Source organism: Rhinolophus hipposideros (genome assembly GCF_964194185.1).
Source record: "Rhinolophus hipposideros genome assembly, chromosome: 8".
Lineage (NCBI taxonomy): Eukaryota > Metazoa > Chordata > Mammalia > Chiroptera > Rhinolophidae > Rhinolophus > Rhinolophus hipposideros.
In genome coordinates this window covers 92,243,686-92,261,995 of record NC_138054.1, presented here as the reverse complement: position 1 = coordinate 92,261,995, position 18,310 = coordinate 92,243,686, and the positions used below count along the sequence as shown (strand labels likewise).

The 18,310-nt window shown below is 56.0% G+C and overlaps 1 protein-coding gene across 4 annotated transcripts in view; it reads right to left on the bottom strand.

The window, feature by feature from the left end:
* Nucleotides 1-4,662: 4,662 nt before the first annotated feature.
* Nucleotides 4,663-18,310, bottom strand: part of NPHP4 (nephrocystin 4) — a 107,004-nt gene continuing 93,356 nt past the window's right edge. For all 4 annotated transcript variants that reach the window (XM_081057247.1, XM_081057248.1, XM_081057250.1 and 1 more), the window contains 10 exons: nucleotides 16,110-16,336; nucleotides 15,805-15,976; nucleotides 14,923-15,006; nucleotides 9,491-9,647; nucleotides 8,880-8,965; nucleotides 8,239-8,324; nucleotides 7,158-7,329; nucleotides 6,167-6,346; nucleotides 5,756-5,899; nucleotides 4,663-5,148 (listed from right to left, as the gene is read on the bottom strand). In XM_081057247.1, coding sequence (XP_080913373.1) covers nucleotides 5,008-5,148; nucleotides 5,756-5,899; nucleotides 6,167-6,346; nucleotides 7,158-7,329; nucleotides 8,239-8,324; nucleotides 8,880-8,965; nucleotides 9,491-9,647; nucleotides 14,923-15,006; nucleotides 15,805-15,976; nucleotides 16,110-16,336 — 1,449 coding nt within the window. In that variant the 3' untranslated portion in view covers nucleotides 4,663-5,007. The remainder of the gene's footprint in view (nucleotides 5,149-5,755; nucleotides 5,900-6,166; nucleotides 6,347-7,157; nucleotides 7,330-8,238; nucleotides 8,325-8,879; nucleotides 8,966-9,490; nucleotides 9,648-14,922; nucleotides 15,007-15,804; nucleotides 15,977-16,109; nucleotides 16,337-18,310) is intronic.

Here is an 18,310-nt window from a genome sequence, read left to right as displayed (position 1 = left end):
AAAAAGAAAGGGAGGGAAGAGGGGAGGAAAGAAACTGCTCAGAATGGCAACAAGTTTTAAAAAGCACAAGCCCCCATCTTGGGCCTGATTCTCACTCCCCCGAGGGGCTTCAAATCCTTATGTGGGCCCAGGACAGGGCTTTGTGCCCCAGAGTGACCAGAACGCCACTGTCCTGCTAGGGGAGAAGACCTAGGGGAGGGATGGGAATAAGGGGCAGAGGGAAAAAACGTGTGTCGAGAAGCTGCTTTTCTGACTTAAAGCACAGACACCCCCACTGGCAGAGCCCAGCTTCACCAGCCCCGTGGGCAGCATGGTCCTGCTGGCAGTGCACAGCCCAAATGAGCACTGGGCCAGGTCACTGAAGAGGGGCAGGTCACTAATTCGGCCCCTGGTCCTGGTCCACCCCAGCCCATCAGCCCCTCACCACCCCAAGAATGAAGCCTGAAGCCCACGAGGCCTGTGACCCGGCCAGGCCCCTCCGCTCCCAGCTCTTCCTGTCCAATCCACCCTCTGTCCAAGTGGCACCTCCTCAGGGAGGCCTCGGCCCCCTCCCTAAACAGACCCCCTTCTCCAGGCCCTTCCCCTGCTTCCCCTCTTCACAGACTGCATAACAACCTGAATGTGATGGGCCCATTCTTACTCTCTGGGCGCCACTAGGAGGTCAGTTCCTGGGGCAGTGACCGTGTCTGTCTCATGGCACTAGATGTCCTTGCCTCGACACAGTACCCAGCAGAGGGGCACCCAAAAGTCTAGGTCAGATGGATCAATGAATGAATGAGTGGTGAATAAGTGAATATGTGAAGTTCTTCTGCTGATCAAACCTCTCCTGCCCCAGGCCGGGCCTCTGCTTCCTGTGTGCCCGACGTCCTGGGCTCCAGGCAGTGTGCTGCCCGCAGGCCCGCCCTGGCACTGTGGTGCCACCTGCACCTCCTCCGACGGGGGCAGGGGAGCCATTGTCACTTGGTGCTGCACTTCCCTCCTCCACACATGGGGGACAGTACCCACCAGGGGCTGTGCAGGGGTGTGCACCCAGCCTGTAGGGGACGGTGGCGTGTCACGACAGCACACGTCCCGGAGCAACGTCAGGACAACTTGCCCGGCTTTTTACCCAAGCACTCAGAGCAGAAGAGCCCAAATGGCCCCCATGAGTTTTTGTCTTTAGACCAGGCATGAGGTAAGGAACCCCTGGGGCTTCGCCTCAGTGCAGGGGCAACGGGACTCCCCACGGAGCTGCCTCTAGGGGGAAAGCGCCAGCGCCTTGAAAGCATCTGGAAGTAGGAGATGGAGGTGAAAGGGTCCCATGCTTCCCCTCCCTCGTGTGTGTCCCCCCCACCCCATCTCGGCCAGGACAGCCAGCAGGAAGGCCTCCCGAACCTGCATCCCTTTACAAGGCGCCCGAGCGGCACGGGTGGCTTTGCAAAGCACTGCGGGTCCAGAAGAGAGCCACGCTGGGGGAGTGGGTCAGCGCTGCGCCTGCCTCCCTCCGTGAACACATGACAATTACAACTGAATTACAGAACAGTCACCCAGGAGAACCATCTGGAGGCCGGCTGAACAGAAGCCCCCGAAGGATATAAAGAAGCCACATCAAGACTGGGAGGAGGGGCAGAGGCGCAAACGGTCCCGAACCCGCGTGTGGTAAATGGAAACCAGCACAGGCATCTCGGCCACGGAGTTTTCCCGGGGCAGCGAGGGACCCCAGGCCCCACACCGACCTCCCCAGCCTGGAGTACTGGTGCCGGAAGGGGAGGCCCCACAGCATCTGACTGAAAAACAGCGAGGATTCCAACCATCCGGTGGGACAGGAGGCGCGGGAACCCCGGCGTCCTCGTAAAGGGCCGGCGCACAGACTCCCTCACTCGCAGGCGCTCACCTTGGGCTCTGACGGAGGGACGCTGCCTCGTGGGACATCGGAGGCACACAGGGGGCAGACTGAGGTGTGTGACTTCGGGGCAGAACTAGAGGGACAGTCCCCATTCTCCCTGGGTGAGCCCTCCTCCACGCAGCCGGCAGGCAGGCGCCATGTTTCCTGTGTTGAGCCCGCCCCCAACGGCCAAACCTGAATCTGATTGGCCTGGTGAGCTCCACTGCTCCACGCTGCTGACTCCCTGAGACCCTGCCTCACCCAGCTGCCAACTGCATGAGGCTTTACCGGTGGCTGAACCTTAAGGGAGCCGGCAGGCGGCAGCAGGCCGCGGGATGTCCGGGCTTTTTGCAGAGCTCCCTCAGGCCCAGTACTGGTGGCAGCCATCCTGTTTATTGCATGGCCTCTCCTACACGCCTCCAGGGTTAGCACAGGCAGCAAACCACCACAGATCACTTTGTAGCTTCTACCAAGTAGTCCCTGACCGGTCACAGGCAGTGGGTGACCTGGGCATGCACCACAGCCCCTCCCAAGAGGCCCCAGAACCAACATACTTGGGGGTTAGCTTCAGACCACAGCAGAGCACTGCCCAATTAGCCCCACACTGGCACACCCAAAGGGAGGTCTCAAGAGGCCCCAGAGCCCATTGCGGTGAATCCCACATGGGGGTAAGCCGCCTGTAAGCTATGGATGTTGCCAAACCCCACAGCCAATCAGCCTCAGGATCAACTCCACCCACTCACATGCCAATAGCCATCAAGGCTCAACTATAACAGGAGGGCACACACAACCCACACAAGGGACACTGCTGGAGCAACTGGAACAGGTGACCAGGGAGACTGTGCGAGGGCCCCACAGGACACCTATTACATAAGGCCACCCGGTAAAAACTGGGGACACAGCAGATCTACCTAATACATAGAAACACAAAGAAGCAACCAGAATGAGGAAACAAAGAAATATGTCCCAAATGAAAGAAAAGGAGAAAACTCCAAAGTAGAACTAAGCAAAATGGAGGAAAGCAACCTACCAGGGACAGAGTGCAAAACACTGGTTACAAGGATGCTCAAGGAACTTAGTGAGAACTTCAAAAAAGAGATAGCAAGTATAATAAAAGGACACAGAATCCATAAAAAATAACATCAGAAGTGAAGACTATGCAATATGGAAGACAAGGTAGCAGAAAACACCCAATCAGAACAGCAAAGGGAAAAAAGAATTTTTAAAAATGAGGACAGTTTAAGAGGCCTCTGGGACAATATCAAGCGTTAACAACATTCACATCATACATGTAGGGGCACCAGAAGGAGAAGAGAGAGCAAGGGATTGAGAACCTACTTGAAGAAATAGGGACTGAAAACTTCCTAACCTTGAGAAGGGAATAGACACACAAGCCCAGGAAGCACAGAGAGTCCCAAACAGGATGAACCCAAACAGGCCCACACCAAGACACATTATAATTAAAATGGCAAAAGTTAAAGGCAAAGGGAGAATCCTAAAAGCAGCAAGAGAAAGGCAACTAGTAACTTATAAGGGAGCTCCCATAAGACTGTCAACTGATTCCTCAGCAGGAACTTTGCAGGCCAGAAGGGATGGGCACAAAAAATTCAACGTGATGAAAAGCAAGGAACTACAACCAGGACTGCTCTCCCCAGCAAGGGCTACCATTTAAAATCGAAGGACAGATAAAGAGCTTCCCAGACAAGAAAAAGCTAACGGAGTTCATCACTACCAAACCAGTATTACAAGGAATGTTAGAGGGACTTCTTTAAAATTGAAAAAAAAAAACAACACCAAAAATATGAATAATAAAATGGCATAACTATCAACAATTACATGTACTTTAAATAAAAATAAAATGAATTAAATGATCCATTTAAAAACAGACGGTGTCTAAATAGATTAAGAAAATAAAACTGTTACATATGCTGCCTACAAGAGACTCACCTCAGATTGAAAGATACACACAGACGGAAAGTAAAGGGACGAGAAAAACTTATTTCATGAAAATGGAAAAAAAAAAAAAGCCCGGGTAGCAGAACTTATACCAGCTCCACCCTGGTGCCCGGTGCCGGAGATACCCTCCCGCCTCAGGCTTCCTTCCAGGGCCAGTCTGGCTTCCCCCTCATGTCCCAAGGCTGACGACCCCTCTGCTGCTGTCTTCTACCCCTGGATCAGGAAGGCATTGAATGCTGGCCACCGGGGCTCACGCTCCCCCCTTTTCTTTTTATTCTAATTTCCAACAGACTGAGATAAAGTTTTTAGTTATAAGACATCATGATGCTGTCTCCTGGGTTACCGCCCATGGCCGAGTTCTGATCGGCCCACTGCTCAGCATCTCTACCAGCAACACGGCAACAAAGATTGCTGGGTGTCCCCCCCAAACCTGCTCACACCCTGCTCAGCGATACCATCCCAAGTTATCTGGACACATGACCACCCAAAAGAAGAACGACATTTCCCAGGCCCCTTGGAGCTAGCTGTGGCCACGTGACGAGCTTCTGGTCCGGATGTCCCCATCCTCATACCTGGAACCTATGACTATGTCACTTAACATGGGAAAGGGGACTTTGCAGATGGGATTCAGTTACAGACCTTGAGAAGGAGCGGCTATCCTGGATCTCCCTGGTGGGAACAGAACCAGAAGGAGATCTGACTACAGAAGCAGAGCTCATAGTCTCTCCTCCCCACCCCCACCCCATCAGGCCTATCCCTCAGCCACGCTGTCCTCAAGGGAAATCCAGGCTTGTGCTGTAGACAACGGAGAAAACAGCAGAAAATACTCACGAAAACTATCAAAAGAGCAAACGTGTCCATGTTTAGTGTTTCATACATAATTTTTAAAAAGATATAATACCAATAGAAAACATTGCATAGCAAATAATGTGTTTGTACAAAATCCAGTAAGAAACATAATTCTATCATTTAAGATGACTCATAAAAAACATTTTGCGAAAAGCAAATCAAAACATCACAGACAGTGACAGTCTCTCGTGTGCAACAGAGCTCAACAGGCTTTACGCATCCTGAGGACGCCTGGGGCCGCGGCTTGGCTGGACTGGGGCCTCGGTGGGCCCGTCGGGGCTCAGGTGATGTCCTCCCCCCTTAGCCAGGCTGCAGGGCCGCCCCTCGAGGCCGCTCCTTTACTGGTAGATGACCTTCACGCAAAACGTTTCCTCATTTTTGTCTTCGTGGTCGTTGATGTAAATCAGGACCTCCTTCTCCCCAGCTCTCCGACTGGGTGCAAACCGCAGGCCGATGGTGTAGGTCTCTCCTCCCCCGACCTGCACACAAGCACCACAATCCTAGAGCCCACCCCAGCCGCTCCTCTCCCTCCCAGTAACTTCTATGCACAAGGCATGTGTTTTCTCAAGCGCAGCAGGTCACTCGGCTGACAGAGAACCTTCAGCCTGGGGCTCCTGCTCAATCCCTGGGGCAGGTGGGAGCGGGCAGCGCCCTGTCAAGACTGGCAGACTGGGCACACTGAGGCTCCGAGCCCCATTTCCCCATGTTACCTGCTGTCCCCACATTCTCGGGAGACGCTCGCTCCCCACCTGCAGCAACACCCTCCACAAACTGACAGCCTGTGATCTGCCACTCTTTCCTTAAAATGTTCACAATGGACAAAGGGCAGATTTGTGTGGCAGTTCTGGGTGCTATAGAGAAATCGCAGGGAAGGCCCTCTCACCCCCAAAATGGGGCCTACACATGGAGGGTCCCCGAGTCCGAGGCAGAGGAGCTGAACACAGGGTGGCCCCTCCCCGTGGAGCACGGCTCCGGAGCGCGGGAAGGCTCGGCTCGCCGGCAGGATCCCTGAGGACTGCCCATCACTGGATGGAACGGCTCCCAGCACCCTGCCAGCCCCTGCCCCCGGGAAGCACCGCCCCGCACCTGGAAGGTGTCCTCCTTGAACTGCAGCAGATCAGGGTGGTCGCTGTGCAGGTGGTAGGTCCTCCGGGAGGGGTAGGGGTTGGTGTAGGTGATACGCTTGTTCGCGCCCTTGCCCTCCCCCACAGCCAGTGTGATCTCAAAGGCCTGTGGGGGGAGGGCAGCGGTCAGCCTGGGCTCCTTCTCCAGGCGCTTCCTGAGCCCGCTCCGGACGTGGGGCCCCAGGCACTGGACATCGCCATAACCAGGACAGACGAGCCCTCTGAGCTCCTGGAGGATAAGCTCACAGCACAGGAGCAACCCCACCCCGACCCGGCCAGAGAAGACGGGAGGGGGACCCGGGTCGGGGAGCAGATGACAATCAGGTGACTCACCACCCGTACCACGGGGCCCACCCACAGGGCCCCTCCAGACCTTGGAAATGAGAGGCAGGCGGCAGGAGAGGCACACGAGCCACGAGGCCACCCGCTCGTGACGATCCACGTCCACCACGCTGAGGTGGACAAAGCGGCTGCCCGCCCTGAGGGGCCTCACGCCCACGTGCAGGTCCTGCACCCCGTGGGGAGGCAGCACGAACACTCCTTTGGGGTCCGTCTTCAAGAAGAACAGAGGAGGAGGCAGGTGAAGGTGCAGCCCCTCCCATGGGGCCAGAGAGGGGTGTCCTGGCGCCTTGACCCACGGGACCAAGACAACCCAGGGCAGCAGCTGCTCAAGGGTGACAACCCGTGTGGCCAGCATGAGGTCACAGGGGCTGGAGTGAAACGCCAGATCTGAAGCCAGAGCCAAGCTGTGTGCCACAGCGTGTCACGGTCTGTCACTGTCGCGGTCTGTGTCACCATCTGGGTCACCGTGTTACGGTGTGTGTCAGGCTGTGTGTCACCATCTGGGTCACCGTGTTGGTCTGTGTCACTGTGTTATGGTCTGTGCCATGGTCGGTCCCCATCCGATCAGTGTCATGGGGTGTGTCATGGTCTGTGTCACCGCCTGTCACCGTGTCAGTCTGTGTCACTATCTGCGTCGGGCAACTTCCCCTCCCATGTGACGACGACCCCCTAAGTGCCAGCGCTGCCTCAGCAGAGGGAGTTTAACGAGTTCTGGCTCTAAGCGCCGGCCGCTGGCAGGGAGTCTGGAGGGCCTCGTGCGGGTGGGTAATTGTGGCTGCGTTAATTCCAAAGTTACTATTAATATTTATCTTCCAACAATTCTAAAAATTGGCCTTCGGGATTTATATGTCACTCATCTCACGACAGCACCTCTAATAAGGGAGATTTGAATGAAGACTCTGCCAAAAACTGCTGTCATCCTGAACGTCCTGCGAGCCTATCAGGACCAACACTGAGCCGTCCCTGGGTGGGGTGAGGACGGGGAGGACCAAAGTGACCCGAAAGGACCCAGAAAGCCATACCGTCAGCTCCTGGGGGTGCGAGGTGAAAGCTCTCACGTTCCTAAGTATCTGTGTCCCCCGAAGGACAAGGGACAGGTGGGTCTGCTGGCCGGTGACACAGGAGACGTCCACACGCTGCAGGGAGTGGAGGTGGACCTGCCATATCTGGATGGGCGTCGCCAGCCAGCGATCCCTGCGAGACAGAAGCCACTGGCAGCATCGAGGAGGATGGCAGTTCTGACCCATGAGCCAGGGAGAGGCAGGGGCCGGGGACCCAGGGGCACAGCTGCGCCACTTCTGCAGCCGTCTCCCACACTAAGCACAAGGCGCTCGGGGGGGACTGGAGCTTAGGTATCACTTCAGCCCTGCACCGGGACACCGGGAATGAGTGACAAGGTAGGCTTTGGCCTGAAATGCACCCTGGGCCAGCTTAAATCCCAAACCAGGTCTGAGGCAAGGGCTGTGGGCAGCACGGCATGGAAGAGAAGGAAGGTAGACTTGGAGGTCACACAGGCCGGGCTTTTTGCAAGGTGGGCTCAGTGACGCGTCCCGCAGGTAGTGCTGAGGACTCTGCACTGCGTGTCCGCCCATGACGGGCACCGAGGTAGGCCAGGCCTGCACATCACCCCCCACCTCCCACCAGCTCTAAAGGCTCCCAAAGGGCTGGGGGACACCACAGCAAGGGTGAGACAAGGGGAGTGAACCCGGGTTATTTCCACCGGGTGAGGGACGCAAAGGGGCGAGTCAACAGTCTTCAGCATCAAAGGACATTGACTGCACTTTCCCTCTGCCCTGGGAGGGGCCGGGGCTTAAATTCCCTCAGATTCAAGGAGGAAACTGCTATGACAGGCGTCCTAGCACTGTTCTGGGGCAGAAGCTCCTTGGTGGAGTCCCGATGCGGCATCCCTCAGGCCGCTGGCCTGCTCGGAGCAGAGGGCACCCTTTGCCAGGCCCCTGCCAGCCCTACGGTGTCCCCTCACACCGCAAAAGGCTCGATCATTGCCCCGGCCGTGAGACAGAACCAGGACTGGCCCATTTCAATGCCCCTGGCTGCCTGCTCACCTCCCCCCACGGCTCCAGACGGCCAGGCTGCCATACTCACGTGTAAATGATGACAAAGAAGTCTTTGATCTCCGGGCTGCGACCACTGGCCACCTTCAGGAACACGTCCCTCGGCTCCCCAGGGCCCTGCCAGACAGGGGGGTGTATCACTCGAACGCTGCCCGCCTCCCCCACTCTGCCCTCTGCTCCCTAAGTTCCGACAAAACGAAAACACGCATGAACCAGGCCCCCGACACATTGCTAACTTTCTGTCCTAGTCAGAATTCACTTTTTTTTTTTTCACTGCAAAAGAGAAAATCATTAACTTCTTGATTTTATATGGAGGTCAATAATTATATTCTTCATGAGACTGTAACCAGTTTCCTAACCAGTCATAATACAATTACGGCCGTTCTTTCCACAATGGCAATTAACAAGTGCCTCAATTACCACTCTCACTTCACTCATTTTGCCTCATGCTTTTTTTTAATTTAAAATTCAGATAATCAACTAACTGATCTGCTGGCAGAAAAAATGAAAACTCATTCATGACGCTCTCACAAAGGTGCAAAGCAGTCCTGCAGCACCTTAGACAGAGACCACTGAGCTGAAACCCACCACGAGGACGCTCCGGAGACCGGGACGCAGGGACGGGGGCACCGTGCTGCAAAGGACTGGCCTGAGGCACAGCTGAGCACTCACCACGTTCTGGGTCTCACAGATGACATTCGGGTCACTACAGCGGACGTGGAGCGGGGGGGCCTCGCCAGGCATTCCCACGGGAGCACCTGGAGTGGGAAGTACCAAAACTATCATCTTTCCCGATCGGCCTGGGCCGGAACAGGGGCTAAGCTGACGGGGACGCCCATGCCGGCAGGGACACTGGTGCTTCATGCTTGGCCACCATCTGGGGACTCAGCCACCTCCTGGGGGCTCATCCAAAGGGAGTCGCCAAAACGTACGCGCAAGTGCTACTTAGCAAGGTGCCAGACATGGAAGATGTTGCTTTGTTCTAAACGCACAAAATAGAAAAAAGTGTTGGCAGGGGAGGAAGTGGTGTCACCGGGCATGAACTCCGGGCTGTGGATCTTAGGAGAGTGCACTCAGCCGGCCATGGTCACACCCTGCCATCTCAGAGGAAGCAAGAAGGTGGCCATTTCAAATGAAAAGGGCAGGTGGTAGAATTTACAGACGTGTCACGTGTTGTTGGAGTAAGAGCATCACGAGACGACATAATGACGACCCTTGGGGAAAAACCTTTTCCCATCTGTTGAGCCCACAAAATGCCAGCCCCGGGGACAGATGGGACCTGCCTGGCAGCGTGTGCCAGGGAGGCAGGCGGATGGCCTTCTTCAGGAAGGTGAGCTCTGGGTGATAGAAGCGGAAGACCTGGTCCACCACGTGGGGCTGGGGCTCCACCGTCAGGCGCAGCACGGCGAGGGGCTTGCCACCGCTGGCCCGAAACAAGACCTGCCGACAGAGCAGACGGGGTGGCGTCAGGACACACAGGCTGGCGGGCAGCTGCATGCAGCAGGCCTCCTTACAGACAGGGACGGGGGTCTCTGCAGCGCACTCGCCTCCCATGACACGGAAGGACTGGCACGGTCAGAAATGGGGGACAGTCTGCAGCAGCAGGTGCCCACACGGAGGGGACGGCACCCAGCACAGGGTCCGCACGTGGACGTGTGTCCCTTCCGTGGGTATTAGGTGTGGCTGCTGCTACTGCTATTTCTCCTAAGTGAAGCACACACCTCGAATACCAGTGGAAAAGGTTTGCAGCCCAACATCAAATACTACTTCAGCCATTATTCCACCTTTCAACACGCCTGCGGTGTGCGTGCTGGGGGGTCGTTCCAGAGGACCTGGCATGAACCTCACCAGATCCTCGTGGGTGGAACGGAGCACGTTAGCTCTTTGATTCCAGGCGGTAAAATGAGGCTGTGCCTAAACCAAGGGGCTAGAAATACAAACTCCCTTTTGTAAACAAGGTACGTACTAAAAAGCCGATTGGTCCAAAGACGTCCTAGTTTGGACGCTGGTAGACTGGGAATCTACTCCACGACCCAGTCTGGCCCAGTGAGCCCTCCAGGCCCAGGAACGAGGATGGCACGCAGCCGTACCCTGAGGCCAGGGCACTGTCCCCTGTCCACATAAGACCTGGTCCACAGACAAACGCTCCACATGTGAAGGACATTCTTCTTTGGTAAGTTTTATTATGAAATCTTTTAGGTGTACGTATATAAGACGATACGTGTGTAAAACGACGTTTAGCTCACAAATTATAAGAGGACAGCCACCCAGGAGCCCAGGACCCCACTTGGAACAGGCACACCGCCCACAGCTGGGCTCCCACGCCCTCCAGCCGACTCTGACACACCCCTCCTGAACTCCGTGCTCACCGTCCCCCTGCTTTTCTTTGCCATTTCCCCACCTTTGTCTTCAAGCAACACTGTGGTTTTGCCTTTTGGAGCTCCGTCTGAAGCCATCCCACACGAGTCTATTCCCTCACCTGATGTCCCAACTCAACCCCACGTCCTGGCTCGGAGAGAAGCCCCCACGCCCGCTCCCACGTTCCCATCACCTGTGCCCTGACACCCTTGCCAGAATTTTCCCGCTACGCTGAGACTTCAATTCTAAAATGATCGACTGTTTCTTCAGCTGCTGTGCCCAGTGACCGGGGTCTGTGCCCCAGGCCCGTCCCGCCCGGCTCGGCTCCCAGGCCCCTGCAGACCCCCTTTCGGCTCCACCAGCCGCTCCTGGAGGCTCTGACCATGGCGGATGGCCAGTCGGGAGTCGGGGTTGAGGGGACGCTCCAGCCTGTGTGCTCCGCTCCCGTCAGCCCACCGGCCATCGTCCCAGCAGGGGCAGCTCCTCCTCAGAGGGGCCGTCTGCACCTGAACAGCACAGACGCAGCCTCAAGGCTCCCGGGCGGACCCTGCATCAGCCCAGCCGGGGACGCCCTCCTCGGAGGCCTGAGCTCAGGCCCACGGCCCCTCCTCTAAGCCTCTAAGTCATGGTTCCCTGCTCTGTTCCCTGCTCTGTCCCTGGTGCCCCGGGATGGGCGTGGCAGGCAGTGGCTTCCCATGTCTCCACCTCCTAAAACCTGGAGCTCATTTGACTCTTCCGGCCACCTGGTTAACAACATCACGCCTAGTTAACAATCCCTGATACCAAGTTCTCCGTTCTCTCTTCTGTCTCCCAAGTGCTGGTCTCCCAGGGGACTCAGGCTGAGAGAGCAGCTGGGGGAGGCCAAGCTGCAGGCACAAAACACATTTTCTTCTCTACAGTTTCACAGGCACAACTGCCTAATTCCTGATGACGCCCCACGGCTCTCTCCTCTCGGCTTGGTTTTCTCCACTGCATGACGACTGCCCACGTCACGCTTCATGTGTTTGGCACAGTCAGTCTCTCCACCAGAATGGAAGGCAATTTGGCTGCCTGTTCCCTGCGGGGTCCCAGGGCTGCACACAGGAGCCCCACCTGCTGTCCCAGCAGCCGAGGGTCCAGGAAGCAAGCACCCAGCAAAGCCGTCTGCACCTCAGACCCACAGAACCTGTGACTGGGAGAGCCCACTGGGCTGAAACTTCTAGAACTTAGAGCGGACGTGAGCAGCTCCACGGGCACCGCTGAGGCAGCAGTGCTGCCTCTGAGAACTTGCAAATGTAACTGGGACTCTCAGACTGAGCTTTTACATGGATCTCTGCAGTTTTCCGACATTAAGACGGAAAGAATGGACATTCGTAGTCAGCCAAAGCTTTAAAAACAGTCTATCAGTGCAAAATGGGCCTTTTGGAGAGGGATTTAGCAAAACTGAACATGTATAAGACTAGTCACAACAGCAAAAGGCTGGACACAACCGTAGAGCCCATTCATGGGGAGGCACATCCGTCCACATGACAGGGGCTCTGACCGAAGAGTAAACGAGCACGAGCTCCGTGTGCTGTCAGGGGGTGTCGGGACCCACATTCACACGCTACACACAGAGACAGACATACACACCCAACACAGAGACACACACACACACACACACACACACACACACACAGACACACAGATACACACACACGGGGGGGGGGAGGGACAGGAAAGGAAGGAGGATCTTTCTACAAATACCTCATTTTATAGTTTGATTTTGGACTCATGTAAACGTGTTCAGTTAGTTTAAAACAAATTTTTCTATGTAGTAAAAACAAATGAAACAAACAAATCTGCCTATATGTCAAGTTGATGATGTAACTACCCAGAGAAGAATTCTTGAAGTGAATGTGAAACAGGACAAAAAGAAACACTCAGAAATCTTAGACTACAACGTCCTGTTTGTGGCTGGTACTGAAATTCGCACCTCACACACACACATCTAACAGCCAGCGTGGCCAGCGGCATCAGGGCCACACCAGTGTGGTCAGTAGTCAGTTACGGACCGGGGGACTGAGGAAGTAAGTAAATATGTTGACAATAACAGAGCCGGGCTTCTCACCTCCAGTAACAGGCATGACAAACATGAGGCAAAGGGCAGCTAGGTAAGGCCCACGATGTCACACGGCTGTTGGGAGCCCCTGTGTTAATCCGTGGTCTTGAATACATATGGATAGTCTGCGCACATGTGTGTTACACACAGACACATGCGCCATAGCTCTCTCAGCTAAGACCCCAAGAGCTCTGAGCACACCCAGCGCCCACATTTGGGTTTCTAAATGCCATTCTCCACCAAGAGGAACCTCAGAGAAATGGCCGATTCCAGGGCTGGAGTGAGGAAAGCCTAAGGTGACTCTGGGACTTCCTGTTTGCCAGGCAGTAAGGAGGTGCTCCAAGAATGACAGGGCCATGTCAAAAGGACACAGGAGCCTGCCTGAAGCAGCTGCCACCGGTCAGTGTGGGGCAAACGAGCAGCGAAACAATGACAGCAACAAGTTATAACCCACTGAATAAAACAGGAATTCATGTCCATAAGGTACAAAAGTAAGTCAAATAAACGAATGGGATGCAGGCAGAGCTCTACCTTACTTAGAATACCAGCTAACACGAGTGGAAGGAGTGATGACATCTGAACGTCACCAACCACCGGCAACCACCATGCTAAGCACCCATGCCAGGGGGTTCCTAGAGGCTGCTAAGCAAGGGGGCGGGCGGTGTCTGATGAGGAACACAGTATTTACATGGCCTCAGTCTCTTCCGGCAAAGTACTTTCTCGTTCCTTTCTGATTCTCAAATACGAAATGCCTCTTCCTTAACTTTACAGCGCAGAAGCCTGGCAGACACCTTCTTTAACTAGGTAAGAGTTAGTATCTCCAGAAACAGAGCAATCAACACTGCGTCCCTCCCATTAAGAGGTTCTGAGAAGAACACAGCAAAACCTCTGCCATCTTCCTGCCCAGAATGTTCTGCCCAACTTGAACCTACTCCCCAGCAAACATGGGACAAACCCAAACTGACGGACTTTCTGTGAGGTCACGGCCTGCACACTTCAAAGTACCACGGCCATGACAGGCGAGGATGGCCTGGGCGGGACGCCAGCAGGAGGAGAAGAGAGTTGGGACCCCTCTCGCCCTTGAACCTGAGTGCGGAAGTGGTCCCGTATCAGGACGTTTGGTGATATGCAAATGGGGCCTGATGAGACACGTATCAGTTCCCCGATTTTCGTGGTTCTACTGTGGTTATGGCGGGGTCCATCCCTATATTCAGGACCATGAGCTCTAAGTTTCATGTCGTCAACTTATTATCAAATGGTTCAGAGAAAATACGGATAAATATAGAGAGAATGATAAGGCAGCTGTACAATGTCAACAACTAGGAAATCTGGGGGAATAATGTATGGAATTCTTTGCACTATTCTTGTAATGTTTCTTTTTTTGTTTGTTTGTTTTTTGAGATTATTTCAAAGCAAAACGTTTGGTAAGAAATGCACAGGAGCTAACTTGAAAGGGACGGCAGTGGCCAGAGAGGGGCACTTTGTCACAGACGAGAAACCCAGCGAATAACAACTGGGCATCCATAATGAGATGCCAAAACGGCCCAGCTTTGGAGGTTGCCAGGGCACCGCTGGATATTTTAAAAATCAATGACTAAAGAGCAAGAATCCAGCACTTACCCCAACTCTCTAGCATAAGGCATGTTTCAGGGCAGCCAAACCGCTGATGGGGGAGAATCTGATTTATAGGAGCATCACAGCTGAGAAGTACAGGAACGTGAGAGAAGTCAAGTTCACCATTTTCCACCCCGATGGGAGGATGGCTGTGGACAGCGACCCTCAAGTGATCAGGTCATGCCACATGAACAGCCAGGCACCCTCCCTCGCGTCTGCAGGGCACAGGGATCGGCCCACCGAGGTCGGCCCCTGGCAGTCGGCCCCTGCTCAGCGACTGCAGAGACAGAGGGTGAGGACAGCAGCACGTTTAGGGCGGTGCAGTGGGCTGGGGTGGCTAGCTTCACACCCAGCGTGCCCAAGGGCTGTGCACTGGGCAGGGGCGGGGAGACATTTCCATGTTCGACACCCACCTGGCGCCATACCAGCATCTGGCTGAAGCTGTCACTGTCCTGTTAAGACATGAAATGTCCACCTCCAAGGGCCGGGCTCCCAGCCCCGAGCCTTCCCTCCAGGAGGCACAAAGAAGCGCTGAGGGGCCAGGGCCAAGCAGCCTGGGAACTGGACTCCTGACACACCTCACTCGATCCCTTCAGGACACAGTCGCACCACCAGACCTCGTGTGTGCCCAGGATCGGAAGTCGGGCATCTTCTGCCCCCTACCTTGGCGTGTCTGGTGGGCATCATGCTGGACCTCCCCGGCGATCCGGTGTCCGTGTCGTCCTCAGGTCTCAGCACAGCAGAGGCCTATGGGAAGCCAATCAGCACTGGGTGTCACGGGACAGAGTCCTGGGAGGACAGGCACTTCTTTCTACCTGCAGGACCTTCCGCCTGCAAGAACAGCTGCCACCCTGCATCTCATTTACCCTCACAGTGACCCTCTGGGCAGCTACTTGTAACCAGCCTCACTGCCCCCAAGAGGCCTCGGAGGCTGTGGGAGCTGTGAAGGGACGTCCTGCACACTAAGCCAGCCCGGCCTGAGCCAAAGGCCTGCTGTCCCTACGACCTCTCGTCCCCAAGCGCATCTCAGAGCCGGCAGGGAAACCTTGAGCCTCTAGATCCCTTAAGCCATTTCAGGGATCACCATTACCCACAGAACTGACCTCAAAGGTCGTTCCAGAAACAGAAACACATGCCTGTGCCCTCCCGCATCTCTCATACACACACACACACACACACACACACACACACACACACACACACACACACGCGAGGAAACCGCAGTCCTTGCATTTCCCTGGAGAGTGACAGAAGCTAAGGAAGTCAGCCTGACAGTTCTTCTGAGGTCTAAGAGGCCCTTTTACCAACTTTAGTAAAGAGATTCAGAGACGACCTAGCCATTCATGACGCCCACGACGTCTGCAGGAGACCTGAAGCATCGGGCCCACCACACACTGCGCAGGTGGAGGGCCGTGAGGACAAGTGGGGCACGTGACAGCCCGAAGGCTAATCGGTTGGCCACCACATGGGGAGGCATCTGTAAAACGGGTGGAGACGCCCCAGGTCCCCAGCGCTGTGTCCCCGGCTGACACGCAGCAGACCCACCTGCACGGCAGAGAAGGTCTGGTACTTGAAGGGGACATGGGCGGTCTCCCGAGGGCGCAGGAAGAGCTGGGGGGCGAGGCCGCCCCGCACGTGGAACATGTCCTCCTCCACGGGCGTGTGCAGGTTGGCCGCGTCCTTGAAGTGTCTCCACTCCTGACTGTCCAGGACGAGGCTGCAGGGAGGGCGGACGCAGCGCAGAGGCCAACGTGCTTCCCGCGGCGAGCCCCACCCGCTCGCTGGGAGCCGGAGCCCGGGATGGGAGCACCTCGGCTTTCGGCAAACCCGTCCCCGCCCTGGCCCCGCACCTCAGCTCTGGGGTGTCCACCTCAATGGTCACTGTGTGCTGCGTGTTGTGAGGGTTCCTGAGCACGAACTCGAAGAACTCGGCGGTGCCCAGCGTGGCGTAGATGGTGTGCTCCGTGGTGATGGCCAGGCTGAGCGCGCTGGCGATGCTCTGGGCCTTTGTTCGCTCCCGGTAGGCGGCAATGACCTGCAGGTCCCTGGCGTGCTGTGCACGGACGCCCTGCTGAGCCTGTGGGACACGAGCACCCAGCCCGGGCCACAGTCCTGGGGTGTGGGCCTCCAATGCTGTCCTCTGGTCAGTCTCCCACCCCCGCACCCTACACACCAAGTTTCTGGAATACCACCACCCCCTTCCTCGACACGTGGGCTGGGTGGGGCTGGCTGGCGTCTAGCGCCAGCGAACAGAATAGGGCACGCCTGTCTCTCCACGTGGGGTTCTGCAGGCACTCCTGGCTTGTCTCTGCCCCATAGCTGGGAGACAAGGCCTACCCTGCAAGCTCTTAAGCAACTACAGCCAACAGCCAACTACTGCCAGCCTTCCCCACAGCTGCCAGGCTGGCACCAGGTGCAGTGGGGAATTAAAAGCAGAGGTTCCCAACAAAAGAGAAAAGAACGGCCTGGAAAATAGAGCAGGTGCCCAGCTCGCCAGCCAGGCCCTCAGTGTGGTGGCAGGAGCCCCGTCTATGAGCAGAGCCCCTGGGAGGTAACGTGTCCAGCCCTGGTTGACCTCAAGCTGGGTCAGGGGGCAGACAACTGCCTTGGTGGGATTTGGACACAAGTCCCTCGTCCATCTCCTTCCTCACATGCCCTGTGACTCAGTGGGCCTAGCCATCCCAGACGTGTTTTAGACGCTGGAGATTGGCTTGTTTTCCTTGTGAGCCCATCGGAAACTGGTCTGCAAGATCTAAGAACTAGAAGGGCAGCCCCTAGGCTGGGGGGTCAGCCAGGCCCAGCGCTGAGGACCTTCGAACACTGAGGAGGCCTGGACATCAGAAGGAAAGGGGCATACAATGCCTTCGGACTTCAACTCAAAAAGTGAGGACGAAATTTGATTTCTGACTTACATTGCTTTGGACATTGTCTTTGACCTTCCCCTAGCAAGGGGACTGAAGCCGAGCCTTTCATTTCTCCCTGGGATTTGAAAATGGGAGGGTGGTCATGTGCACATTCAAGGCTTCCCTCTGTGGACATTTTATTAGAGCGTCTCAGTGGAGTGGGTCCTTTGACAGGCTGTGCTGGACAACATGGCCAGACACAATGCGAATGAGAAGCAGGACAGAGACGGCTTTGCCACCTGGAAATGGACTCCCGGATAACCATGGTCCAGACGGTGAAAAGCAATGGGTAGAGACACATGGCCCTGGACTTGTTAGGCCATAACTGCTGGCCCTCTCCTGCCTCCTCCCAGACCACAGACAAGGTAGGTGGTTAGTCCCACACCCCTGGCCTCCCTCCACCCCAAGAAAGATGGGGCAACTTATCTGAAAGAAAGTTCCAGAGCTTGAACCAGGCAGGCACAGCTCTGGCCTCCCTCTTCCCTTCCCATCTTCCTGAAGATGGCATTGGGCTCACACTGCTTGGCCAGCTGGTCAGGTTTCCTGGGATTTCTGTCACTTGAGGCCCCCACAGAACAATTCGCACAAGTAGCTAACCTGCCAGCCCTGCTTCCCAGGCCCAGGGTCCAGCCCCAGAGCAGGAGCTCAGACCAAGGCCTGCCTGGGCCAGCAGCTTCCCATGCACAGCAGCTGATGCTGACCAATGGCGGTCACTAGGGCCAGCCACTGCCCCGACAGCGGACAAAGGTGAAGCTGAGCGACCCTCACGAGAGGCCTGTGACTGTCCCAAAGCACAGCAGGAACATAAACACAGGCATCGGCCCCACACTCTGTGCTCCTGGCCCCTGGGCCAAGTCACCTTCCCCAAGGAGCCCTGAGACACGTGGCCTCCCTCAAGTCCATAAGAACTGCCGTAAGAACGGCTCGGGGAGGGAGAGGAAGCCGGACGCCAGGCTGGCTGTCCCCTGCTCCCAGTGCGTGACCCCCAGCGTGGACACTTCACCACGAAGCCATGCACTCGGCTGGCTCAGCACCGGAGCTCCACCGCGTTCCCCGGCCTCCCGACCAAAGGACCCACTGACTTCACAGAATTCTCATCTTTCTTCGAAAGCAGGATGTAAAAGCTCTAAAGGGATAGAAACTACCAC